At 68.3% G+C, this 24,587-nt stretch overlaps 3 protein-coding genes across 6 annotated transcripts; 2 read left to right on the top strand and 1 right to left on the bottom strand.

The window, feature by feature from the left end:
* The first annotated feature begins 458 nt into the window (after positions 1-458).
* Positions 459-8,926, top strand: ITGA2B (integrin subunit alpha 2b). Its single transcript, XM_059869266.1, has 30 exons — positions 459-604; positions 679-809; positions 887-984; positions 1,065-1,230; positions 1,306-1,355; positions 1,710-1,755; positions 1,934-2,059; positions 2,142-2,189; positions 2,436-2,479; positions 2,588-2,647; positions 2,763-2,815; positions 2,949-3,157; positions 3,268-3,450; positions 3,527-3,572; positions 3,655-3,759; positions 3,879-3,934; positions 4,031-4,182; positions 4,415-4,528; positions 5,273-5,343; positions 5,425-5,572; positions 6,331-6,423; positions 6,507-6,586; positions 6,708-6,794; positions 6,864-6,966; positions 7,056-7,208; positions 7,290-7,400; positions 7,549-7,662; positions 7,873-7,980; positions 8,056-8,178; positions 8,483-8,926. The coding sequence occupies exons 1-30, from the start codon at positions 459-461 to the stop codon at positions 8,570-8,572; spliced, it is 3,114 nt and encodes a 1,037-aa protein (XP_059725249.1). The 3' UTR covers positions 8,573-8,926.
* A 695-nt stretch (positions 8,927-9,621) lies between these two features.
* On the top strand, positions 9,622-17,657 carry FAM171A2 (family with sequence similarity 171 member A2). Its single transcript, XM_059869267.1, is given in 10 exon segments — positions 9,622-9,756; positions 12,287-12,514; positions 13,407-13,499; positions 13,644-13,802; positions 13,886-14,062; positions 14,252-14,368; positions 14,666-14,792; positions 15,412-16,107; positions 16,109-16,684; positions 17,364-17,657. Coding segments are annotated over 10 exon segments (2,328 nt in total). The 5' UTR covers positions 9,622-9,656; the 3' UTR covers positions 17,419-17,657.
* Positions 17,658-17,700: 43 nt separating this feature from the next.
* On the bottom strand, positions 17,701-23,536 carry GRN (granulin precursor). 4 transcript variants are annotated; one of them, XM_059869268.1, is made up of 13 exons: positions 23,468-23,536; positions 22,179-22,282; positions 22,037-22,108; positions 21,850-21,934; positions 21,661-21,764; positions 21,429-21,576; positions 21,244-21,350; positions 20,590-20,704; positions 20,412-20,509; positions 19,578-19,820; positions 18,565-18,807; positions 17,930-18,214; positions 17,701-17,858 (listed from the first exon to the last, which is right to left on the bottom strand). In XM_059869268.1, exons 2-13 carry the CDS (start codon positions 22,266-22,268, stop codon positions 17,760-17,762), a joined length of 1,689 nt encoding a protein of 562 aa, XP_059725251.1. In that variant the 5' UTR covers positions 22,269-22,282; positions 23,468-23,536; the 3' UTR covers positions 17,701-17,759. The 4 variants fall into 4 exon arrangements, with proteins under 4 accessions (XP_059725251.1, XP_059725254.1, XP_059725252.1 ...); XM_059869271.1 differs by having other exon boundaries at positions 23,476-23,496; XM_059869269.1 differs by having other exon boundaries at positions 23,426-23,477.
* Positions 23,537-24,587: the final 1,051 nt, after the last annotated feature.

Below are 24,587 nucleotides of genomic sequence, written 5' to 3'. Positions count from 1 at the left end.
TCGGTGCTGTCAGCTCCATCCGGCTGCGGAGGGGATATCGAGGGCGATGGAGGGGCCCTGGGCCCTGCGGTCCTCCCCCCTTGCCGCATTTCCGCTGGCAGGGACTGCCTGCACCCCGAAATATCCATCCCGAGATGCACACCCCGAAATAGCCGCCCCGAGACTGGCACCCCGCGGCGGGCTGGGCGCGGCCCCGCGGGCGATAGGCTCAGGCTGCTGTGGCCGTGTCCCCCGCCCTGTCACCGTGTCTCCCTGTAGCACTGCCACCTGCTATCCCCCGCCCTGCTCCGGCCACGTGCGTCTCCCCGCACCTCTCCGGCTCCCTGCAGGAGCGGATACGCGTCCGGGGGGGCCCTTCCTGTGTTCCCCATTCCTGCTGGGCCCGGCTCCAGCTGCGTCCCCCGAGATAAGACAGGGACACCCCGGGACGGCGGCTGTGGCCACATTTTGGGGTGACGATGGGGCTGCTGCGGGTGTTGCTGCTTCTCGGGGGGCTGCGCCTGCCCCCCACGCAGGGGCTTCTCCAGGAGCCCCCAACCATCTACGAGGGACCCCCCGGCAGCTACTTTGGTTTCGCCCTGGATTTCCATATGAGCGAGGGAAGGTAGGGAGACACCGGGGGGTCGGGGTTGGGCACGGCACACGCCCGCCGACCCTGACACCCACCCTGCCCCCCAGGCCCAGCGTGGCGGTGGGGGCCCCCCGTGCCAACACCTCCCAGCCCGGCGTGGTTCAGCCCGGCGCCGTCTTCCTCTGCTCCTGGCCCCCCGACGAGACCTCCTGTCAACCCCTGCCCATCGACACTGCGGGTGCGTGGCCGCCGTGGGGCGGGGAGCGGGCGCAGGGGATGCCAGCTCCGCACATTCCCCCTCTCCCGCTCTCCCAGGGAACGAGAGCGAGAGCCAGGGCACCTTGGAGCTCCGCACCTACAAGTCGCACCAGTGGCTGGGAGCGTCCGTCACCAGCTGGGACGGCAGACTGGTGGTGGGTGCATCTGGGGGGGATGTGAGCAGCCTTGGGTGTTGGTGGGGTGGGCGCCCAGCCTGTCCCGTCGCCGTGCCCAGGTCTGCGCCCCGCTGCAGCACTGGAACGCTTTGGAGGGGCAGCACGAGGCGTTCCGCACCCCGACGGGCACCTGCTTCGTGCGGAGCCCGGGGCAGCGGCGCTCGGTGTGGTACTCGCCCTGCCGCGACCGGACCATGGCCAGCACCTACCGCCAGACGAACTACGGTGAGGGGCGAGCGGGGAGCGGGGAGCGGGGGGGATCCAGCCCCGCGTCCGTCTGACCCTGCCCTGTGCCCGCAGCGCACGACAAGCGCTACTGCGAGATCGGCTTCAGCGCGGCTGTCACCCCGGTGAGAGGGGATTGAGGGGCTTGGGGGACTCGAGGGACTCGGGTATCTCGGGGGCATCGTGGGGCGGCGCCACCGGGGTGCCCCCCGGGATGCCCAGAGGGGCTGACAGAGATGCAGAGGGTGTGGCCAGGATGGTACTTGGGTGTCACGGCGGGGGATGTTGGGGGAGGGATGCTGAGCCGGGGGTTGCTGCAGTGGGAATTCCGGGAGGAGAGGTCCGAGGAGGGGGGGGCGTGCCAGGATGGGCTGGAATGTGCCAGGATGGGAACTACCGGGGTGGGGGATACTTGGGTGAGGATGCTTTGGGGGGATGCCAGGCTGCTCGGGGTGGTTCTGAGCCAGCTCTGCCCGCAGGATGGGACGCTGGTGCTGGGTGCCCCCGGTGGGTACTACTTCACAGGTGAGTCCTTCCTGACGGCGTTGCCACCCCGGCTGGTGCTCCCGCGGTGGGCACGGCGGGGGGAGGGCACCCCGGATGGGTACCCCGTAAGTGTCACCCGCAGTGGCACTGGCAGCCTAGGGCGTGTGGCAGCGGGTGTCCTAACGGTGCTGGTGCTCCCCGCCGCGGTGTGCCCCAGGGCTCGTGTACTCGGTGGAGCTGGACAAGATCTTCAGGCGCTTCCTCGGCACGTCCCTGCTGTGGCCGGGGAGCCCCGGGCGCCCCACGGAGCCGGTGTTTGGGGACTACGAGGACGGGTACCGGGGTGAGCAGCGGGCGCGGGCACCCTGCCCCACTGCCAGTTCCTGCTGGGATACCCGGGGTCACCAGTGCTCGTCTCCCTGCAGGATACTCGGTGGCTGTGGGCGAGTTTGATGGCAATCCCAAAACCAAAGGTAGGGCTGAAGGGTGCAGGGAACAGGGGTTGATGGGCCGAGGGCACCCCGGGGCTCCAGAGTGACCTTGCTTCCCTTCCCGAGGGGGCTGGACAGGCTGTGCCAGAATAGGGGTCCCGTCCATCTCTGTGCCCTCATGGCCCTATGTCACACCAGGGGTATCCCTGTGCCCACCCCAGTGCTGGGGGTATCCCCGTGCCCCCCTCAATGTCCCAGTGGAGCACTCAGGGCTCTCATCCCTCACAGAGTATGTGGTGGGGGTCCCCAACAAGAGCAACACGAGGGGTGAGGTGAGTGCTGCGGAGTGCCTGGTGCCGCTGCCTGGCCGAGGGGACACCAGGGGACACCACCATGTGTCACCCCGGGCTGGGCCTGGTGTCTGACACTGCCCTGGGCAGGTGGAGATCTTCACTGCGGGGAACACCCTGCGCTGGCTGCGGGGCATCGCCAGCGAGCAGGTACTGCTGCCCTGTGACACCCCCAGGGCTCCCGTTGCTCCTCAGCACCCCAGCCCCAGCTCCCCCCGCCCACTGTGCCCCTGGCACCCCCCGGTGCCACCCTCACCCTTTCCAGGTGGCTTCGTACTTCGGGCACACGGTGGCAGTGGCCGATGTCGATGGGGACGGGTGAGAGCAGGGACAGTCGTCCCTCCCTCCTCCATGGCGACACCCAGGGGTGCTGCCCCGTGCCTGGCACACATCTGGGTGCCCCCAGTCCCCAAACCCGCGGACCCTGACCCCGACCCCGCGCCGGCCACAGGAGGGACGATCTGCTGGTGGGTGCGCCCCTGTACATGGCCCGGCGCTCGGACGGGCAGCGCAGCGAGCTGGGCCGCCTCTACCTCTACCTGGGCCGGGGGCAGCAGCGCCTCGCCGGGCCCCCCCAGACCCTGACGGGCACCCACCCCTACGGCCGCTTCGCCGCCGCCATCGCCAGCCTCGGGGACCTGGACAAGGACGGCTTCGGCGGTACCAGCGCGGCGGGGCGGGGAGGGGACTGTGCCAGCCCCCGGTGCCGCGCCTTGGGGAAACTGAGGCAGGAGAGCGCGGGTAGGTGTTCACGTCCCTTCTGTCCCCAGACGTGGCCGTGGGCGCCCCGCAGGGGGGTGACAGTGGCAGCGGGCAGGTCTTCATCTTCCGCGGGCAGAGCGAGGGGCTGGCGCCGGTGCCCACCCAGCGCCTCGACAGCCCCTTCCCCGGCCCCGCCGCCTTCGGCTTCGCGCTGCGTGGTGCCACCGACCTGGACGGCAACGGCTACGCGGGTACAGCCCTGGCACGACACCGCCGTGCCACCCCGGTGTCACCACCCCGGCACTGACCCTTTGCTTGTCCCTGCAGATCTGCTCGTGGGGGCTTACGGGGCGGCCAAGGTGGCCGTGTACCAGTGAGTGCCCGTCCCTGCATCTCAGGGCCCCGGGGCTCCCTCTTGGGTCCCCTGGCACCTCAGCAATGTCTCCGTGCCCCAGGGGACTACCCGTGGTGGTGGCCCGGACCCAGTTGAGTGTCCCCGACGGGCTGAACCCTGAGATCCTGAACTATTTCCTGCCCAACTCTGGAGTCCATGTCAGCCGGTGAGGGGCCACTGCCATGGGGACACTACGGCTGGAACACTGCCGTGGGGACACTATGGGGACACCACCGTGGGCACAGGACAGGTCTCTGAGCACCTGTTGGTGATGTCCCCCCGCAGCTTCCACGTGGAGTTCTGTGTCAGCGTGACGGGCCAGCACATCCCTCAGAGCATTCGTGAGTGCCAGTGTCACCCGAGGGGCACCCTGGCACAGGGCCACTGCTGGGGTGTCACCGCGGGTGTCACCAGTGCCACCTCCCGTTCCCCACCAGAGCTGGAGGCTGAGCTGCAGCTGGACCGGCTGAAGCCCCGGCCATCGCGGAGGGTCCTTCTGCTGCGGGGACACCAGTCGTCCTGGCAGGAGGTGCTGGTGGTGGCACCAGGGGCACTCCCTGTGTGCAGAAACCTCACCGCGTACCTGCGGGTACGGGCACAGGAACAGCGCGGCAGAGGGCGGGGACAAACCATGGAGGGGACAGGAATGGGGGTGTGGCATCGCCAGCCAGGATGGGGACAGGGTTGGGGACAGGGATTGGGGATAACAGTGCCTCCCTGTCTCAGGAGGGTGGCTAACAAGGATGGGGACGGTGGTGGCTGGGGGCCGTGGGGTGGGCACGGGATGCCCTCCAGAGTGCTGTGCCCATGGGTGTCCCCAGGACAAGGCGGAGTTCAAGGACAAGCTGAGCCCGGTGGCCCTGAGCGTGGCCCTGACGCTGCCCAGAGAGGCGCCGGGGTTGGTGCTCTACGGGGACACCCTGGTGCAGGCACAGGTAGGGGGGACGTGGCTGTGGGGGGACGTCACCGTGGTGACACGGGGTGGGCTCATCCCCACCAGGGCACATGTGGGTACCCCCAGCCTGGATGAGCTCAGCTATGGGGTCCCCAGCTTGTGCCAGTGTCCCCAGCACCCCCCTGGGACGTTGCCCCTGTCCCCCTCCCACTCTCCCCAGTTTCCACTGGGATGTGGCTCCTACCCCCGCCACTGTCCCTTATTTTCTCTGGAACGTGCCCCACACTGTCCCTGCACTCCCTGGCATGCCCGTCCTGTTCTGCCCTCTGTGCTCACCCTGCAGTCCCCAATCCCTCCCCTGGATGTCCCCTCTGTACCCAGCACTGTCTCCATTCCCAGCCCTGAGATGTCCCCTCTGTTCCCTCTGCCATCTCCAGTCCCTCCCCAGGGTCTCCCCCTGCTGTCCTTACTCCCTCCTTGGCGTGTCTCAGGGTATGTCCCCAGTCGTCCCCCTGGATGTACCCTCTGCTGTCCCCATTCTTCCCTCTCAGAGATGTCACCTCCCTCCCCTCCATCCAGGGTCTCCCTGGAATGTCCCCTCTCTGCTCTGCACTGTCCCAAATCTCCCCTCTGCGGTGTCCCCTCTGGCCCCTCCACCAGCCCAGTCCCCCCCGGGATGTCCCCCGTGCCCCCTGCTGTCCCCAATGACTCCCCCTCCCCCACCTCAACCTGGATGGGGGGGTCCCCCTCTCCCCTCCCTCTCCCCTCCCTGTCCCCCTGCTAGACCCACATCATCCTGGAGGACTGTGGCGATGACAATCTCTGCGTGCCCGACCTGTGCCTGGCCGCCGACACGTGAGCACCAGGGGGGCTGAGGGAGTGCCCGGTGTCCCCGTGGGATGCTGAGCTCTGTCCCCGTGTCCCCGTGTCCCCCAGCCCCAGCCAGCGCCTGCTGATCGGGGCGGAGGCCGTGCTGTCCCTGCGTGCCAACGCCACCAACGCGGGCGAAGGCGCCTTCGAGGCCGAGCTGAGGGTGCAGCTGCCCCCGGGCACGCACTACCAGGCTGCCCGCAGCACCATCCCGGTGGGTGTGACCGGGGGGACAGCGGTGACCAGGGCGGGGGGGGGGCACGTCCTGCCCTTGCTGGCCATCACCTGCCTCTTGGGGGTGCTCGGCGGGGATGGGTGTCAGTGGGTGCCCAGGGTGGGGGACTCAAACCCTGTCCTTGGTGCTGTCACCTTCCATGGGGTTACCCAGTGGGGATGGGTGTCAGGGGGTGCCCAGCTGGTGGAGGGGCCAGAGGGGACATCGCAGAGGGGAGATTTGGGACAGTGCAGAGCAGAGAGGGGACATTCCAGGGAGACCCTGGATGGAGGGGAGGGAGGTGACATCTCTGAGAGGGAAGAATGGGGACAGCAGAGGGGACATCCAGGGGAACGACTGGGGACATACCCTGAGACACGCCAAGGAGGAGTAGAGACAGCAGGGGGATATCCTGGGGAGAGACTGGAGATGGCAGAGGGAACAGAGGGGACATCTTGGGGTTGGGAATGGGGACAGTGCTGGGTACAGAGAGGTGACCCAAACCAGGGGGCTCACACTGTGTCCTTCATCCTCCACGGGGCTGCCTGGTGGGGTGGCTGCCCAGGGATCCTGGGCCGGGGGTTCCTGTCCTGCCCTTGGTGGCTGTCACCCTTCACAGGGACCCCACTGGTGATGGGTGTGCAGGGGTGTCCGGGGTGCGGGGCTCAAGCCCTGCCCTCAGCTCACGCAGGTCCCCAGTGTGGTTGGTTCCTGGTGGGGTTCATGACATGTCCCCACCCCATGTCCCCACCACGCAGGGGCAGGAGAAGCTGAGCTGCAACCCCAAGAAGGAGAATGGGACGCACGTGGTGCTCTGCGAGTTGGGCAATCCCATGAAAGCAGGAGCCCGGGTAAGGGGAGAGGGGGGTCCCTGCTGTGCCTGTCACCCACTGGGGCTGGTCACCCACCTGCCTCTCTTCTCTGCTCTCCCCAGATCACCGTGGACATGGAGCTGAGCGTGTCCGGGCTGGAGGACATGGGGGATGCCATCACCTTCCACCTCCAGCTGAGGAGGTGACACCCTGCTGTCCCCCTGTCCCCCCACCCACTGCTGGGACACCGGCACCTCGGACTCGGTGTTCTCAGCATGTCCCCAAACTCAGTGTCCGTGTCTCATCCCGCTGTGTCCCCACAGCAAGAACAGCCCCAGCCCCAGCCCCAGCAAGGCATGGGTGACAGTGACAGTGCCCGTGGAGGCAGAGGCAGAGATGGAGCTGCGAGGGTGAGGGTCTGGGGGACACGGGGATAATGGGGGGACGAAGGGGGACACTGACCCCCCCTCTCCCACCAGCAACTCCCTGCCTGCCACCGTGGTGCTGCCCACGAGCTGGCACGGGGTGGAGGGCAGCCGGCGGCTCGAGGACCACGGCATCAGGGTGGAGCACGTCTATGAGGTGATGCCCGCGGGTGTTCAGGGATGTCCCCTCTGTCCCCTCCCCGGCGTCATTTCCTGTGCTGGGCATCACCCACCGTCCTCCCGCAGCTCCACAACAAAGGTCCCGGCACCGTCAGCGGGGTCACCCTAAGCCTCACCGTGCCCCACCTGCTGGGCGACCACGTCCTGCTCTACCTGCTGGAGCTGAGCACCGAGGGGGGCATGAACTGCTCCCACCACCCTGCCCTCAACCCCGCCCAGGTAGGGGCTGCGGGACTGTGCCCGCCGGCGGGTTCTGGGACATGTCAGGGGGGTGGGTGTCACTTCTGTGTCTCCTTTCAGCTGGAGATCTCCGGTCCGACGGCCGCAGCGCCCGGGAACGGCACCCACCAGCGGGAGCGCCGGGAGGCGGAGCCGCCCCCGGGAGTGGGGCTGGGGGACCTCGCCCGTGTGGTGAGCGGGGGACCCTGGGGATGGAGGCAGGGCTGGGGCTGCCAGGGTGGGACCACATCCCTTGGGTGACCCATGGTGGGCACAGGGCTGGGAGTGTCCCCTGGGGTGGGGGCCCCCCAACACCCACCGTGTTGGACGCCACCCTCAGGACTGTGACAATGCCACGTGCGTGGACATCACCTGCCACGTGCCCAGCCTGGGCAAGGACCAGCGGGCACTGGTCAGCATCCATGCCCTGCTCTGGATGGACACCCTGCAGCAGGTACTATCCCCTCCTGGGGACAGAGGGGACGGGGTGGCATCGTGGCCTCAGGGCATCCCTGCAATGTCCCCTCCTGCACTGTGGTCCCCAGAGAGCATCCTGGAGATACTATGTGTGGGGTCATGGGTGCCCTGTTAGCTGCCAGCACCCGTGATGCCAGGTTCTCATGTGTCCCCGTGTGTCCCCCGCGTGTCCCCCTTCTGTCCCTAGCGGGAGCACCTCCTGACACAGTTCCGCATCCAGTCACAGGCGTGGTTCAACACCTCGGCCATGCCCTACCGCGTCCAGCCCCGGGTCCTGCCCAGCGGCAAGGCTGAGGTAGGGCTGGCGTGGGTGTGGGGACACGGGGACAGGCCGTGGTGGCAGCGGTGTCACCCCCCTGTCCCTCTGCAGACTGAAACCTGCGTGGTGCGCACCAGCCCTGGGGGCGAGGGGGCTGTGCCAGTGTGGTGGGTGGTGCTGGGGGTCCTGGCCGGGCTCCTGCTCCTCACCCTCCTTATCCTCGTCATGTGGAAGGTGAGTGGGTGCAAGGGGACACTGGTGACACTGGTGACATCCACCATGGTGGTGGAGCCTCACTGGCACCAGAGGGATCACAAAACACGGGACACAGTGCTGGGGATGGGGGCTGTGGGACAGGACGGGGGACAGCAGCACAGGTGACACTGTGGTCCCCAGAGGCAGGGGGTCCCTCAGGAGCGATGCCATGGGGTCCCCGCGGTGGTGCCACAGGGATCTCCGGGGGGCTGATCGTGTGGGATCCCTGGGGCTGCTGCCGTGGGGTCCCCCGGGGCCCGACTGTCACTGTGTCCCCTTCCAGATGGGTTTCTTCAAGAGGACGCGGCCGCCTGCTGAGGGGGACACCCAGGAGCCGGGCCAGGCCCAGGAGCCGGGCAGTGCCCAGGACTAGCAGGGTCCCCCCGTGCCCCACCCCATCCCGCTCGCCTTCCCCGGCCCCCGGCGTGCCCGTGAGACCCCGGCCCCGCTCTGCTCCCCCCGGACAATAAATCCCTGCCCTGCCCTCGGGTGCTGCCCTCGGGGTGTGGTTGTGTCCTCCCGGAGCTGCACCGGGGCTCTGCCGGGGGACAGGGCACAGCAAGGGGCAGGGAGGATTTTGGGGACCCCCGTGTGTCCTTGCGGGGTGCCTCGGGAGGGCAGTGGGGAGGTTGGTGCCGGGCTCAGTCCCGGGGGCTGCTGCACTGCTGGGGATCCGTACCGGGGCCAGTGCTGGTACCGCGGGTGGGTCACGGTACCGGCGTGGGACCAGGGGATCGGGGCAGTGCCAAGGGCCAGTCCCGAGATGCCGCGGCGGTACCGGGGCTCGACGCTGAGGCTCACGGAAGTACCGTGAGCGGGTCCTGGGATGCTGGTGCCGGTACAGGGCCAGTTCCGGGATTCTGGTGCCGTACCTTGGCCCTGTCTCGAGTCTCGGAGTGGAGCCGGGAATGGGTCCCGGGAGGCCTGTGCGGTACCGGGGGCAGTACAAGGCGGCCGGTGCCAGTACCGGAGAAAGTCCTGCAGTGCCGAGTCCCGGTCCTCGTCTCGGGGCCGTACCGGAGATGGGTACAGTGGGTCAGGATCGGTACCGGGGTCTGTGCCGGGGTTCGAGGCAAAGTCAGAGGTGGATCCGGGGGTGGGTGCCGATGTCGGGGGTGGGTCCTGAGATGCCGCTGCCGACACCAGGGTCAGTCCCGGGATGCCGGTGACGGTATCGAGTCCGGGTTCAGGTACCGAAGCGGTCCCGGGGAGGGGTGCCGGCGTCTCTCGGGGCACTGCAGGAGGCGGTGCCGGAGGTCTGGGGCGGTGCCAGGGGTTGGTCTGGGGGGTCTCGGGGCGGTGCCGGGGGTGGTCCCGGTGCCGGGGCGGTGCCGCTCCGGGGGTGGGCACTGGGCGGCCGTGCCCGGCGGCTCCGGCAGGTGGAGCCCGGTCCCCGCGGCGGGCGGGCGGACGGGCCGGGCGGGCCGGGCATGGCGGGGTAACGGCGCGGAGCCACCATGCGGCCCCGCCGCCTCCTGCCGCCGCTGCCGGTGCTGCTGCTGCTGGCGGGCGCGGGCGGGCGGCGGGCGCGGGGCGCGGCGGAGCCGGGAGCGCACGGTGAGAGCGGCCTTTGTGTGCGGGGCGGTGGGCGCCGCCGGCAACACCCCCGCGTTCTCCCCGCCCGAGCCCCGCGCCCACATCCCCCCGGCATCCTTTGAAGCCTATCGCCCCCCCGCGCACCACCCCCGATCGATCCCGGCACCGGCCCCCCATCCCCGCATGACCCCCGCCCCGACAACCCCCCGGCGTCCCTTGGCTTCCTCACCCCCTCAGCAGCACCGGCCCCCTCCCGCCCCCCGCCCCGACACTCCCCGCACCCCAAAGCCCAGCCCCGCCCGCCCCCTGCCCCGCATCCCCATCCCGACACCCCCATTCCCTCCCGGCCCCCCCGGCTCCGACACCCCCATCCCTGCCCCCCCCCCCCCCCCCCCCCCCGCGCCCGCGCCCCCTGTCCATCCCCCTTGTCCATCCGCCGTCCATCCCCGGCTCTGTCTGTCCGGCGGCACCCCCGTCTGTCCGTCTGTCTCCCCGTCTCGGGGCGGTTCTGGCCACCGGCGGGAAGAGGGTGATGGGTGGGGGGCCTGGGCAGTGCCAGGGGGTGCAGCTGGTTGAGGGGGGTCACGGACAGAGCTTGGGGGGACGAGAGGTTGGGGATGGTGCCGGACCTTACGCTACAGGATGGGGAGGGATCCCGGGCAGCGCCAGGGGGCCGCGGTGGTGGGTGGGCGTCACAAACCAGGGGGTGAAGGACTTGGGTGGGGATCGCGGACAGAGCTTGGGGTGCAGGAGGGTGGATGGGGGTCCTGATCAGAGCTTGAGGGTGTCTGATGGTGGGTGGAGGTCCCAGGTCAGGGGATGCAGGAGGGTGGGTGGGCAGGGGGTCCTGAGCAGCAGCCAGGGGGGCAGGATGGTGGGGGGTGCATCCGGCAGGCAGGGTGGACCTCGGGGTCCCCGCGGTTTTCTGTGACCCCCTCCTGCAACCCAAGCCCTCCTGGCAGAACCCCTGTGCCAGGGTGAGGCGTGCCTGGGGGTGACAGGGGGGCTGATGGCTGAGGGGGGGGTCCCTGACCCGTCCTGTCTGTGCTGTCTCAGCTCTCCGGTGGCGTCACCCCTGCCCATCCCCGTCCCCGCGGGGTGACAGACATGACAAGGCTCCTCAGTGCCCCCCGAGGGCCTGGCACCCCCCGCCCTGCTCACGGGACACCGGGGTCAGACTGGGAGGCTCTGGGGAGCCAGCGAGGGGCCGGTGCGCCTCGGGGTGGCCGCATGACCCTCTGGGGACCCTTTGGTGGTGGCGGAGGGACAGAGAGTGGGGACCAGGCCATGCCTGTGCCTGTGTCCCTGCGCTGGGAGTGGCACCATGGCCCCCTTCCCCGGCGGACACTGGGGTAGCCGCGCATGCCAGCTGTCCCCCGGCAGCTGCGGGTGGTCGGCGTGTGGCCGCGCGGACATTCCTGCTGGCGGGTGCCGGCTGTCCCCGCCATGCGGGGGGACTCCCCCAGCCCCTCCATTCCTGAGCCCGCCCACCCCGCCCCTGAGCATCGCTGGAGCAGCTGCTGCGAATCTCCCCCCCTCGCCCATTGCCACATCTGGGCCGCATCTGGGCCGGGGGAGGTCGGGGGTGGGTGGTGCCCGGTGGAGTGGGGGGTTCCGGGGGGGCCGGGGCTGCGGGGGGCCCGGCGGCAGCCCCGGGGCGCGGGATGAAGGAGGTCGTTGCCTGGGTGACGGAGCCGGAGCCGGGACCGCTGCCAAGGGCTGCGGATCATGCGCAGGATGTCGCCGGCTCGAGGGGGCCGGGGGCACACGGGGGCTTAGGGTCCTCCCCTCCCTCCAGCCGGGCATGGCAGTGGGGACTTGCCGAGGGGATCCCTCCCCCTGCTGCTGGTGGGGCCTGCTGGGTTCGAGACCCTCTGGCCTTGGGACAGGTGTGAGTGGCACCTGGGGGTGGCCTTTGGTGGGGGGGGTGAGAGTGACGTGATGGGTGCACCCACCCAGGTGGACACGGCGCCCTGGGGCCAGGAGCCCCCTCAGGGAGGCACAGGGTGGGCACAGCAATGATGCTCACGCCCCCTCAGGATGGTGCCTGCTGCCTACTGGGGAGCACCTGTGACCTGCCAGGGTGGTGGCTGTGACCCACCTGGGTGGTGGCTGTGACCTGCTGGGCATGGTGGGCACTGGGATGGGTCCCACCACCTGCTAGGATTGTGGCCATGACCCACCAGGATGGTGCCCATGGCTTTCTGGGATGGCACCTGTGACCTGTCAGGGGGGCTCCCACCATCCTGCCTGGATGGTGACTGTAATCCATTGGGACAGGTCCCACCACCTGCTGGGGTGGTGACCATCATCCATCAGAATGGTGGCTGTGATGGTGACCATGACACCCCTGGGATGGTGGCCATGAGCCCTCTGGGATGGTGGCTGTGATCCCCTGGGATGGTGGCTGTGAACCACTGGGACAGTGTCTGTGACCCCGGGTTGTGTCCCATCCTGCTGGGATGGTGGCCATGCCCGCTGGGTTAGTGGCTGAGACTCCCCCCCACCCTGTCCCCTGTGCCCTCGCCGTGTCCCCGCCGTGTCCCCGCAGAGGTGCTGCTGCGGGTGCAGGTGTTGGAGAGCGGCACGCTGGCTCCGCTGCCGCAGGCGGCCCTGGACGTGTTCGGCGCCCGCAGCGCGCTGGCCGCGGGCAGCACAGACCACGCGGGCTCCGCGGTGCTGCCCGTGCCCTACCGCCTCGGCTCCTGGCTGCTCGTCACCGCCACCCGCCGCGGATACGTCACCGCCTCTGTCCCCTGGCGCGTCACCAAACTGCCACGTGAGTCACCGGGACCCCAGCGCCTTCCTGGCAGCTCTGGCTGGGGGTCCCCAATCCCTTACTGAGGTCTCTGAGTTTGACTGGGGGGCACAATCCTTTCCTAAAGGGATTTAGCCATGATGGGGGATCCCAAATGCCTTCCTGAGGGTTCTGGGTCTGATTGGGGGTCCTGAATTCCCAACTGGGGGGCTCTGAGCCCTGGTGTGGGGTCCTTAGTCCCTTCCTGGGACGTCAGTTCCTTCTTTACAGGGGACCCCTAATAGGTTTCAGTGTAGGGATCCCTTATAGAAGGGTGTTTGGGAGGGGTCAGGCCCCTTTGGGAGGGGACAACCATATCCTGGTGTTCCCCAGGTCCCCCCATCCCATCCCATCCCATCCCATCCCATCCCATCCCATCCCATCCCATCCCATCCCAGGGGAAGGTGGGGGTGCCCCCTGGGATGCACTCCAGCCCTTTTCCCCAGGGCAGGGGGGACTGGGGGTGGCATCAGTGGGAGGGGTCACCCTGGGGGGGTGGCATACGTGGGAGCACCCAGCTGGGGAGGTGGGAATGGGGGTACAGGAATTGTGGGGTACAGAGTGGGGATGGGGGATGGGGGAATGGGGGGTACTGGGATGAAGCAATACAGGGACAGGGATGGAGGGTGCGTGGATGGGGTTGTGGAGGGGGTGCCCCCACCCTGCCCACTGTCTGCCCCCCCCATTCCTCCTGTCCCTGTCCCCAAATGCACCTCACACCTTGCTGTGTCCCCCTTCCCCACCCCCTCCTCAGACCCCATCTCCCCCCTCTCCCCATCAGTCCCCCCCCAACCCTGGGAGGAGTGTGTGTTTATTTTTGGGTTTCAGGTGTGGGTATTTTGGGGTCCCCCATCACCCCCTTTTCCCTTTGCAGTCTACGCCTCCATCAGCCTCTACCTGCTCCCGGAGCGCCCGGCCACGCTCATCCTCTACGAGGACCTGGTCCAGATCCTCCTGGGATCCCCAGGTGAGACACGGGGGTGGCCCTGGGTGACACCGCCGCCCTCACACGTGCCGCCCCCCGCCCTGTGCCCCCCGGCCGAACCATGGGGATAGCGGTGGGCGACACCGCCGTCCCCCCCGGGTGCTGCCACCCGCCGTGTCCCCGCAGGTGGCCGTGGGCAGCCGTGGGCGCAGTTCCCCCGGCGGGCAGCCCGCCTGCCCCGCAGCTCCACCTACAGCCAGCTGGCCGCGTCCCTGACCGCCGCCTCCGGCCCCGGCCCGGCCCGCGCCTTCCCCGCCTTCCTCGGGGCCGAGCAGGACGGCAGCGGTACGGGGGACACCGGGCATTGGGGGGTGGGGGGCGCACCCTATGTAGCCCCCTTAGGGATGTCCCCGTCCTTGTCCCCGCAGCCAATGGCACGTGGCTGGAGCTGGCGCCGGTGGCGGCTGTCAGCGTCCACCTGTTCACCGGCAACGGGACCGAGGTGCCGCTGGCCGGCCCCGTCCATCTGTCCGTCCCTCTGGCCTCCGACGCCGCGGCAGTGGTGGCCACCAGTGTGCCAGCCTGGAGGTTTGATCCTAAGAGCGGTGAGTGCTGGCTGGGGGTGGCAGAGGGGACACAGTTCCTGTTGAGGGTCGCAGAGGGGACACAGCTCGGGCTGGGGGTGGCAGAGGGGGACACAGCTCCTGTTGGGGGTGGCAGAGGGGGGACACAGCTCCTGTTGGGGGGGTGGGGGGTGATGATGTGAGGGATCTCAGCCCGGTGTGTCCCCGCAGGGCTGTGGGTCCGGAATGGGACGGGGCTGATCCGGAAGGAAGGCCAGCAGCTGTACTGGACCTTTGTCTCCTCCCAGCTGGGATACTGGGCAGCAGCTCTGCCCTCCCCCAGCACGGGTAAGGTGACACCTGTGAGCGCCCTCCCAGCCTGTGCCCCTTGGCTCTTGGGACAGGCTGGTTGGGGAGAGGGTGGCAGCACTTTGGGGTGCTTCCCCTCTGACCCCCGTGTCCCAGGACTGCTCCTGGTGGGGTGGGGGCTCCCCCCAGTCCCATTGTCCCCAGGGCTGTCTGTGCTGGGGGGACATTGCAGCCCCCCGCGGTGCTCTGCCTGGGGTTCCCTTTGCCCCTCTGTGCCAGAGCAGCCCCCCAGGGTACTCTCAGGGGGGGCTGCCCCTCTGACTCTGCTGTCCCCAGGGCTGGTGGCGATGGCAGCGGGTGTGACAGACATCACCACCTACCACACCATCTTCCTCCTCACCATCCTGGGTGCCCTGGCCCTGCTCGTCCTCATCCTCCTCTGCCTCCTCATCTACTACTGCAGGTCAGCATCCTGCCCGTGGGTGGGGGGGAACTGAACCCGACATTCCATGTGGGAATGGGGGTCAGCACCCACCTGTAACCGCTGGGTGCCCCATAGCTGGGGGGGACCATTTCCTGGCATCCTATAAGTGGTTATAGGAGAGGGCAGAATCATCCTTGTACCCCTGGGTGCCTTATATCTGCCTTTGGGAAGGGGGGCACCACCCCAAGGCACCCCCAAGTGCCCTAGACCTGACTGTGGGGAAGGGGCACCACCCTCCTGGCACCCTTGAGTGCCCTGTAGCCATTCTGGGGGAGTTACCATCCCTTAGAACCCCCAAATGCCCTATAGTTGGCTATGGGGAGGAGGTGCCAGCCTGTGGCACCTCTGGGTGCTCTTTAGCTGGATTTGGGAGCCAGACACTGATCTCCAGAACCACTGGGTGTCCTACAGCTGGCTTGGGAGAGGAGACACCACTCCCCAGCACCCCTGGGTGCCCTGTAACTGGATTTGGGGGGTGACACACCACTCCCCAGCACCCCTGGGTGCCCTATAGCCCCCTCCTCTAGGTCCTTCCAGCAAGTGAGGGAGGGGGGGAGCAGGGGGACCCCCGCCCCCACGAGCCCCCGTGTCCCCGCAGGCGGCGCTGCCTGAAGCCGCGGGCTCAGCACCGCAAGCTGCCGCTGCCGGGGTCGCTGGACGCGGCGCGCCGGGACCAGGCCACCTCGGTGTCCCAGCTGGACCTCCTGTGCGGGGGCAGCCACCTGGAGACCGCATCCTCGGGGGGCGACACCGACCTGCCCACCCCCAGCCTGCCCCCCTCCACCCGCGAGCTGACCCCCGCCCGGCCGGACTTCTTCCAGCCGCCGGCCCCGGCCCCGCTCCGCGCCGGCCTCCGGCCGCCGGCGGCCACGCTGGGCCCCCGCCGCCGCCAGCCCCCCGCCCACGAGGACTACGGGCGCTCCGGCGAAGCCTTCGGCCTCCGGGCCGCCCGCTCGGTGGACGGGCTGCAGCCGCCCGACGAGCACCCCCGGGGCCCCCCCGCCTTCGCCCCGCGGCCGCCCTCGCCCTCGTTCTCCCGTTACGGGCCGCAGCCCAGCGAGCACCCGCTGCCCGAGCCCCCCCCGCGCCCGCCCTCGCTGGCCCCCTCCGGCCCGCTGCTGCTCTGCGGGCCCCTGGACCGCGGTGGGGGCCCCGAGGATGTTTACCGGGGGGTGATGCCCACCCTCCTCATCCCCGCCCGCTACATGCGCCTGGCCCCCGGAGAGCCCGAGGGTCCCCCCGAAGCCGACGGGGGCCCCGGTTCGACGGCGGCGACGGCCGTGCCCCCGCCCCCCCCCCCCCTCCGGGCAGCCCTTCGAGGAAGGGGAAAACTGGGGCGGGGCTCGTGCCCCCCAACCGGTGAGCGGCTCGGTGGCCATCCCAGTGCTGCTGGACGGGTCGGCGGTGGCCCAGCTCAACGGGGAGCTGCAGGCGCTGGCGGGCCAGCAGCTCCTGGAACTGGCGGGGCCGCCACCGCCGAGAGCCTGGTTCGTGTCCCTGGACGGGCGCTCCTCTCAGGTTCGGCACTCTTACATCGATCTGCAGGGCAGCGAGAGGGGCCCCGGCCCCGCGCCCCCTCCCCGCCTCTCCCGGGCCGCCGGAGGCGGGGAGGAGGACGGGGGGCCCCGACCCCCCCTGCCCGCAGCCTCCCCCGAGGATAGCTCGCTCGCCCCCTTGCTGGAAGCGGGCAGCGGGGGACGGCGAGGGGGGGGCAGCGGGCGCAGCAGCGCCAGCGAAGCCCCCCGAGACTCCCTGACCAGCCCCGAGGAGGAGGCGCTGGCCGAGGCGGGCGACGGGGGCGACGAGGGGGGCGACCGCAAGAGCCCCTGGCAGAAGCGGGAGGAGCGGCCTCTGATGGTCTTCAATGTCAAGTGAGTGTTGGGAGGGAGGACCACCCTGGTCCGGGGTGGGGTCCGGGGGGTGCTGAGATGGTGGGGACACCGCTGCTGTCACCCGTCTCAGCCCACCACTGTCCTGCTCAGCCATCATCTCCTCCCACCACCGTCCTCTGTCATCGCTGTGCTGTCCCACTGCCATCTCCTCCCAGCACCATCCCATCCATCATCCTGCCCCAACAGTCCCATCCCACCACAATCCCACACAGCCATCATCTCCTCCCACTGCTGTCATCCCCATCCCACCTTCCCACTGCCCTGTCCTGTCTGTCACTGCTCCATCCTGTCGTGCCATGTCATCCCACCACTTTCCCCACCATCCTGCCTTGTCACTGTCCTCTCCCACCACCGTCCTAGTCCACCTCCATCCTCTCCTGCCACCGTCGTGTCCCACCACTGTCCCAGTCCACCACAATCCCATCCCACCACCACGGTCCCTTTCTGCCAGGGGAGGGACCAGAGACCACACCCAGGCCACTCCCCATCTGCTCGGGCCCCCACCCTGTGCCACCAGGCTCTGCCACACGGGATCCTGCTGCCTATGTTCCCTCGGGGTCCCACCCAACACCACCATCCCTGCTCTTTTGGGAGGGTGGGAACTGCATGCTCCATGTTCCCCCAATCCTGAGCCATGTCCCCTTTTGTGTCCCTGCAGGACAGGGGGGGCTGGCACTGCCCCCCGAGCCAGCGGTGCCTCCAAGCTGCCATAGGAGCTGGGGGGCCCCTGTCCCCTCACCCTCATCCCCCTTTGGATTTTAACTTGTGTTTCTAAACGTTTTCTACGTGGTGAGGATGAAGAGGGGTCATTGGGGCCAGGCTGGCAGAGAGGGGGGCCATGGGGACCCCCCTGGGTGCCAGGCTGGGCAGAGAGCTGCTGCCTGCACCTGCCTGCACGTCCTGCCTGCTCCTTAGAGGCATTAATATATTAAACACACAAAATCCCCCCTGCCTCCGCCTCCTGTCTCAGTTTCCCCCTCGCCAGGAGCCATGGGTTGAGTTTCTCCTAGAAACCGTTTATTGGGGTGGTGGCGGTGGTGGTGTCCCCATGCCATCACAGCAGGTCCCAGCGCTGAGGGCTGCACCCCCAGCCCCCCCCGGTGCAGCGGGACCCCGCTGGGCAGCAGTGGCGGCCGTCGGAGCAGCAGGAACCCTGCAGAGAGAGACGGAGTGAGGAGGGGGTCGATGCCACCCCCACCCGCACCGTGGTGTCCCCCCACTCACCTGGGCAAAGGGGCAGCACCCCCAGGAGCCTCCCCGGGCCTGGCAGCACCGCTGGCCCCCGTGGCAGGAGCCAGTGGCACCGCAGGGCACGAGGCCACCTGGGTGGGTGCCAGTGGCTTGCAGTGGGACGGGGTGTGCCCGGCGGGGGGTAGAGGGGGCTGGGCGGGGGGCAGAGGGGGTTGGCAGCAGAGGGGTGGGCGCCAGCAGCTTCTCACAGCTCTCAGTGGCCACGTTGCAGGTGTAGCCCCGGGGACAGCAGTGCTTGTGGTCCCCACAGCAAACGGCCTGGGGGGGACACAGGATGGGGTCAGTGGGGTGACAGAGGGGTACATGGGTGTCTGGGGGACACAGGTGTCCGGGTACCAGGGACAGAGGTATGTCAGGTGTTCTTAGCAGAGACCCAGGGACTGTGCCAAACCCTGTCCCCAGGGTGCCCCCAGAACCTCCATGCAGGGTAGCAGTGACAAACGTGGGAGTGTCCCATGCCCCTGGCCCTCCCAGCCCTGCTTGTCCCCAAAGGGTAACCCCCAGAGTCACGCTCTGTCCCAACCCCCTCCATTCCATTCCCAAATCCTCACTCCCTGGGACAACACCAGACCCCTGGGGTGCCCCTACCCCCAGGGACTCCCCCATACCTGCTCGAGGGGGCAGCACCCCCAGGTGCCCAGGCTCAGCCGGCAGCACGTGCTCCCATCAGGACAGCTTGTCTTCTCATCACATTTGACATTCCCCGATGTCAGCTGTCCCCCCTGGGGCAGTGCCGGGGTCTTGCGCAGCCAGGGCCGGCGGGTGCTCCCCCCCTGCAGGCAGCTGCCCCCCTCGGGGTCGCAGGTGTAGCCCTGGGGGCAGCAGTGCACGAGGTCGGGGCAGCAGACAGCCTGGGGGGGCAAAGAGGGGGGTTGAGCACAGGGGACCCCCCGCAACACAGCTGGGGACCTCCAGGGGACAAGTGCCCTCCTGCCTGTTCCTGCCCTTCCCTATCCCGTGTTCCCCTGGACCCAGCCTGGCTCCATCCCCACTCTGAGGGGGGCAGATATGGGGACTCCCTTGTGACACTTCTGCCCCTCTATAGGACACACAAATGTCCCTGAGCATCCTCATGTTCCTGAGCACCCCAGTGGCCTTGTGTGCCTCTGTCACCTCCTGCTACTGGAGTCCCAAACTGGTCCCAGTTAGCAGAGGGGGTCTGATTGGGGTTGGGGGCCACCAAAGGGGCCCTGTGTCCCATGGGGACATGAGGGGTTTGGAGCCCACCCTGTCCTTCCTGGAGAACAAGGGACATCTGCCCTCACCCTGCCCAGGGGACAGGGGACATCTGCCCTCATCCTTCAAGCAACAAAGGGAGACATCTGGCCTTGACCCTCCTGGGGAAAAAGGAGCATTGGCCTTGGTCCCCTCAGGGCACAGGAGACCCCCAGCCCATGGGGCTGCTGAGGGGACAGGTGGTTGCTGTGCCCTGTGAATGTTCCCGTGTCCCCAGGCAGGTGCTCCACTCAGGGTCCCTTAAGCCATGCCCCACCCCCCCTCCAAGGACACCTCAGGACCCCCTGGAACCTCTGCTCAGTCCAGGACCCCCTACTCCCCTGGGTGCACCCCCGGAGCCCCCATCCCACACAGCCATGGACCCCCATGGGCAGAGCCCCCACACCTGGCTGAAGGGGCAGCACCCCCAGGTGCCCAGGCTCATCCGGCAGCAGGTGGTCCCATCAGGACAGCTCATCGTCTCATCACAAATGACATTCCCCAATGTCACCTGTCCCCCCCGGGGCAGCGCCAGGGTCTTCTGCAGCCAGGGCCGGCGGGTACCCTCCCCCTGCAGGCAGCTGCCCCCCTCAGGGTCACAGGTGTAGCCCTGGGGGCAGCAGTGCACGTGGTCCGGGCAGCAGACGGCCTGGGAGGCAAAGAGGGGGGGCTGAGCACAGGGGACCCCCCCAAGGACTGCCAGCTCCACAGGAGAGGGGACAAATGTGTCCCCTCCTGCCCATTCCTGCCATCCCCATTCCCTGCCCCAGCAGTGAGGAGGGAGGGATATGGGGACCCCCTCTTCACTCCTGACCTCCCCCCTCAGTGGGACTCAGGAAGGTCCCTGAGCATCCTGGTGGACTCCAGGATGTCCCTTCACCACCTCGTACCACTGGAGCCCCAAACTGGTCCCAGTCAGTACAGGGGCTTTGACTGGGGGATGTCAAAGTGTCACCCTTCCCCATGGGACATCAGGGAATGGGAGCCCTCCTGGGGGACAGGGGACATTTCCCAGTCCTGGAGGGATGCCGGGGACCCCATCCTTGTCCCTCCCAAGGCAGACAGGGGACATCAAACCTTGTCCTGGGCAAGTTCAAGGAACCCCCACCCTTGTCCTTGTCAGTGAAACAGGACACAGCTGCCCTCATCCCACCCGGGGGGAGAGAGGACATGTGTCCTCCTCCCACCCGAGGGGACAGAGGACATCTGTGTGTCCTGGGGACACAGGGGACCCCTGTACCTGCTCGAGGGGGCAGCACCCCCAGGCCCCAGAGCTGAGCCTGCAGCACGTGTTCCCATCGGGACAGCTCGTCCACTCATCACACTTGACGTCACCAGCTGGGAACAGAGGACAGTCAGAGCTGGTGTCCCCTACCCAGGACAGGACAGGGGGTGGTTGCTCCCTGGTGGGTTCTTACCTGTGGGCAGTGCTGCCAGGGGGGCAGAGGCCCCCAGGGAGGTGCAGGTGGAGTGGGTCAGGTCACAGGTAGTGCCCTGGGGACAGCAGTGCTGCCCGTCACCGCAGCACACAGCCTGGGGGGAGATACGGTGTGACAAGGACCCTGGGGATGGGGACAGGGGGGAACAGCAGAGTGGACATAGAATGGAGGTGCCCTTGGGACAGCAGTGCTGCCCATCACTGCAGGACACAGCCTGGGAGAAGAGATACAGGGGGACAGGGACCCTAGGGACAAGGACAGGGTGTGCTCAGCACGGGGGGCAGTGCAGGGTGCCTGGTATGGGGACATGGCACAGGGTGGGGTGCCCAGTGTCCACCACAGGATGCCCAGCAAGGCATGTCTGGTGTGGGATGATTGGTGCCCAAAACAGGGTGCCTGGCATCACTGTGGGGTGCTTGGAACTGGGGTGTCCATAATCGGGTGCCTGCATGGACTGGTACGGGGCGAGTGGTGTGAGTCGGGGTGGGGGGTCCTGGAGTGCCCAGTGAGGGGTGACTGGCTTGGGGTGCCTGGCACAGGGGTGCTTGGTTTGGGGTGTTCAGTTTGGGGGGATGGGCACAGGTTTGGCACAGCTGCCCATGCCGGGGTGCCCAGGGCTGTGCCAGCACTCACGTTCTGCAGGGGACAGCAGCCGTACTGCGTTGGGGACAGCTGGCAGCAGGTGGCCCCGTCGGGACACGCCGAGCGGCCATCGGGACACAGCACCTGGCGCAGTGCCACTGAGGGGACACACGGTGTCACCGCATGCCCTCCGAGCGCACGGCACAGCGAGGGCACCTCCAGGGCACACCCCTTACCTGGGGCGGGGGACTGGCGCTTCCAGGCGGGGAAGGCTGTGCCCAGGGGGACATCGGTGTCACCGGCAGGGGACACACAGCGCCCGCGGGTCAGGTCGCAGATGGTGGCGTGGGGACAGCAGTGCACCTTGTCAGCACAGCACGAGGCCTGTGGGTGCCAGCCGTGCTCGTCACAGCGATGGCCGTGCCAGGGCCCTCCCCCTCAGCATCCCCATGTCCCCACAGCCCGTACCTGGGGCATGGGGCAGCAGCCCCAGGTACCACTGCTCGTCACACAGCACGTGGCATCGTCGGGACACTCGGACTGGCCATCAGGACAGGGGACAGCGCGGGGGGCTGTGGAGACAGGTGACACCCCTCTGTCCATCCTGTCCCCTCCAGGCCCACCCTGCCCCCCCAGCCACCCACCGTGTTCCCATACCCAGGTCTGTGACACAGGACTCCCCATCAGCGCTGCAGTGGGTCCCTCGGGGACAGCAGCGGTGGCCCCCGGCGCAGGAGACACTCTGGGGAGAGAGAAGGGGGGAGGGAGGGCAGGGAGGTCAGGGAGTTCCCCCCAAATGGCAGGGACAGGGGGGAAACTGAGGGAAACAGGGGAGGGGGCTCACCTCTGGCAGCTGGCAGCTGGCAAGGCAGGATGAGCTGTCCTGGCATCCCATAGCACTGCGAGCAGGCAGGGCCTGGGGGGGCACAGGGGGATTACATCCCCTGCTGAGCCCCACCCCGACCCCCCAAGTCCTGCACACTCACCGGGGTGATGGGGCAGGGTCCCCCATGGGGACAGGGCAGCTGGGCCCCCGCGCTGGCCAGGGCCACCCATAGCAGCAGGAGGGTCCTCATGGCTCTGGGGGCACCTGCGGGACCCCCCCGAACCCCCGGCCTCAGTTTCCCTTCTCACTGAGTGGGCGGGCAGCTCTGCCCCCCAAATCTCACTTCTTCTTTCAGCCAAGTGTTGGGAAAGCCGCAGCCCCACCCCCCTCCAGCCAGCCCCCACCCCGGGGTGCTTGGGGGCACCCCAGGGTGCTGGGGGTACCCACAGAAAGGGGGGGGCCCTGCGGTGTGTGGCACCCCAACTGCGCCCCCGTAACATCTGCCTGCGGCGCCAAACGGGCACCCCCACCCCCCAATCCCACAATCACTGTCAGTGTCACTGTCACTTCCCTTTCCCCGCTGGTGACACCTCCTGCCCCTCCCAGGGCGGTCACGGGGGTTGTGTCCCATGGGGGGCTCGGGGGACCCTGGTGTCACTACACCCCCACCCCTGCGATCCCCCGGGCAGGGCTGGGCTGACCCCAGACATCCCCAGCAGCAGACCCAGTACCGCCAGTGCTCCCAGTGTTCCCAGTGCCCCCAGTGTTCCCAGTGCCCCCAGTGTTCCCAGTACTCCCAGTGTCCCCAGTGCACCCACTGCCCCCAGTGTTCCCAGTGCCCCCAGTGCACGCACTGCCCCCAGTGTTCCCAGTGCCCCCAGTGTTCCCAGTGCTCCCAGTGTTCCCAGTGCCCCCAGTGTTCCCAGTACTCCCAGTGTTCCCAGTGCCCCCAGTGTTCCCAGTGTCCCCAGTGCACCCACTGCCCTCAGTGTTCCCAGTGCCCCCAGTGCACGCACTGCCCCCAGTGTTCCCAGTGCTCCCAGTGTTCCCAGTACTCCCAGTGCTCCCAGTGTTCCCACTGCCCCCAGTGTTCCCAGTGCCCCCAGTGCACGCACTGCCCCCAGTGTTCCCAGGGCTCCCAGCGCTCCCAGTGCTCGTAGCACGCCTCCCAGCAGGGACTCCCAGCACTCCCAGTGTCCTCCCATGACTCCCGGGACCTCCCGGGGAATCCTAGTCTTGCCCCTTGACTCTGTGTCTCCCAGTTCCTCCCTAACTTCCAGTTCCTCCCAAAGCTCCCAGCACCTCCCAGTCGTCCGTATGACTCCCAGTGGCCCCCGTGACTCCCAGTTCCTCCGGTGACTCCCAGTTCCTCCTGACAGCTCCCAGAGCTCCCAGCGCTCCCAGTACCTCCCGGCTGTGCCCGTGTCTCCCAGCGCTCCCAGTACCCACCAGCGCACCCAGTTCCCTCTCCCGGTCCCGGCCGTGAGCCGCCCCCCCCACCACCGCTGGCCGCAAGCCCCGCCCCCGCAGCCCATTGGCCGTCCACCACGCCTGCCGCGCTGCCATTGGCCAGTCAGGGGTGAGGAGGTGGGCACAGCGGCCTCCTCACCCCTGTCACGTGACGGCCGATCACGTGGCCACACCCCCCCACTCCCCCCGGGGCTGAGGGCGGCGAGAGCGGGGGGCGGGCTCAGGGTACGGGGAGCCCTCAGACCGCCCAGCCCGCGGCACACGGAGTTCTCAGACCGCCCTGCCCAGGGCACAGGGAGCCCTCAGACCCCCTGCCCGAGGCACAGACCCCACAGACTGTCCTGCCCGGGGCAGGGACTCCTCTGTCTGCAGCCTTGAGCCCCACTGTGCAGCCCTGGTCCCCCTCCCCTGGGCACAGACCCCGCCTCAGGGCACAGCCACCTCTTCAGGGGCACAGATTCTCCCCTCAGGGGCACAGACCCCCCCCCCCCCCCCCATTAGGGCACAGACCCCATCGTAGGCACAGATCCCCCTGCCCATGTCTCAGGGTTTTGCCTCTTGGAGCCCTCCAGGCCTCGCTCCCAGGGCAGGCATTACCCCCAGAATCCCCAGGTCCCCAGATCCTCCCCAACCCCACAAACTTCCACCTGCCCCCACAGCCCCCTCGAGTCCTCCCCAATCTCCCTGACCCTCTCAAAACTCCAGTCTTTGCCCCCCAGTTCCCCCATCCTCCCTGCCAATGCCCACAAGTGCCCCTAAATCCTCTCGAAATGCCCTCCAACCCCCTGTGCCCCAAAGACCACTTCAACCTCTTTCCAACCCTTCCCAAAGCTTCCAGCCTCCCTCTCCAAGCCTGTCCCACCCCCTCCAAGCTCCCCTAAATCCCCTCCACTTCCCCAAGCCCCTCTTCCAAGCCATTCCAAGCCACACTTCCCTACATCAACTCCCTCATTCTCCCCAACTCCAACAAATCACCCCCCAACCCCCCAATCCCAGGAAATTCCTCCAAAACCTCTTCCAACCACTCCAATACCCCCTAAACCCCCCTTAAAACCCCCTCAACTTCTTCAACTCCCTCCAAACCCTCCCTAAACCCCAA

This window comes from Haemorhous mexicanus, chromosome 28 (assembly GCF_027477595.1).
Source record: "Haemorhous mexicanus isolate bHaeMex1 chromosome 28, bHaeMex1.pri, whole genome shotgun sequence".
In the NCBI taxonomy this organism is placed as follows: Eukaryota; Metazoa; Chordata; class Aves; order Passeriformes; family Fringillidae; genus Haemorhous; species Haemorhous mexicanus.
The sequence above is the reverse complement of the archived record's forward strand: the minus strand, read 5'-3'. Positions and strand labels throughout refer to the sequence as shown.

Coding starts and splice junctions, on each gene's coding strand:
- ITGA2B (XM_059869266.1), top strand. CDS start 459: ATGGGGCTGCTGCGGGTGTTGCTGCTTCTCGGGGGGCTGCGCCTGCCC. Junction 6,967..7,055: donor GGGTGGAGCACGTCTATGAG/GTGATGCCCGCG, acceptor GTCCTCCCGCAG/CTCCACAACAAAGGTCCCGG. Junction 8,179..8,482: donor TTATCCTCGTCATGTGGAAG/GTGAGTGGGTGC, acceptor GTCCCCTTCCAG/ATGGGTTTCTTCAAGAGGAC.
- GRN (XM_059869268.1), bottom strand. CDS start 22,268: ATGAGGACCCTCCTGCTGCTATGGGTGGCCCTGGCCAGCGCGGGGGCC. Junction 21,765..21,849: donor GTCCTGTGTCACAGACCTGG/GTATGGGAACAC, acceptor CTGTCTCCACAG/CCCCCCGCGCTGTCCCCTGT. Junction 21,577..21,660: donor GCTGCTGCCCCATGCCCCAG/GTACGGGCTGTG, acceptor TGGCACCCACAG/GCCTCGTGCTGTGCTGACAA.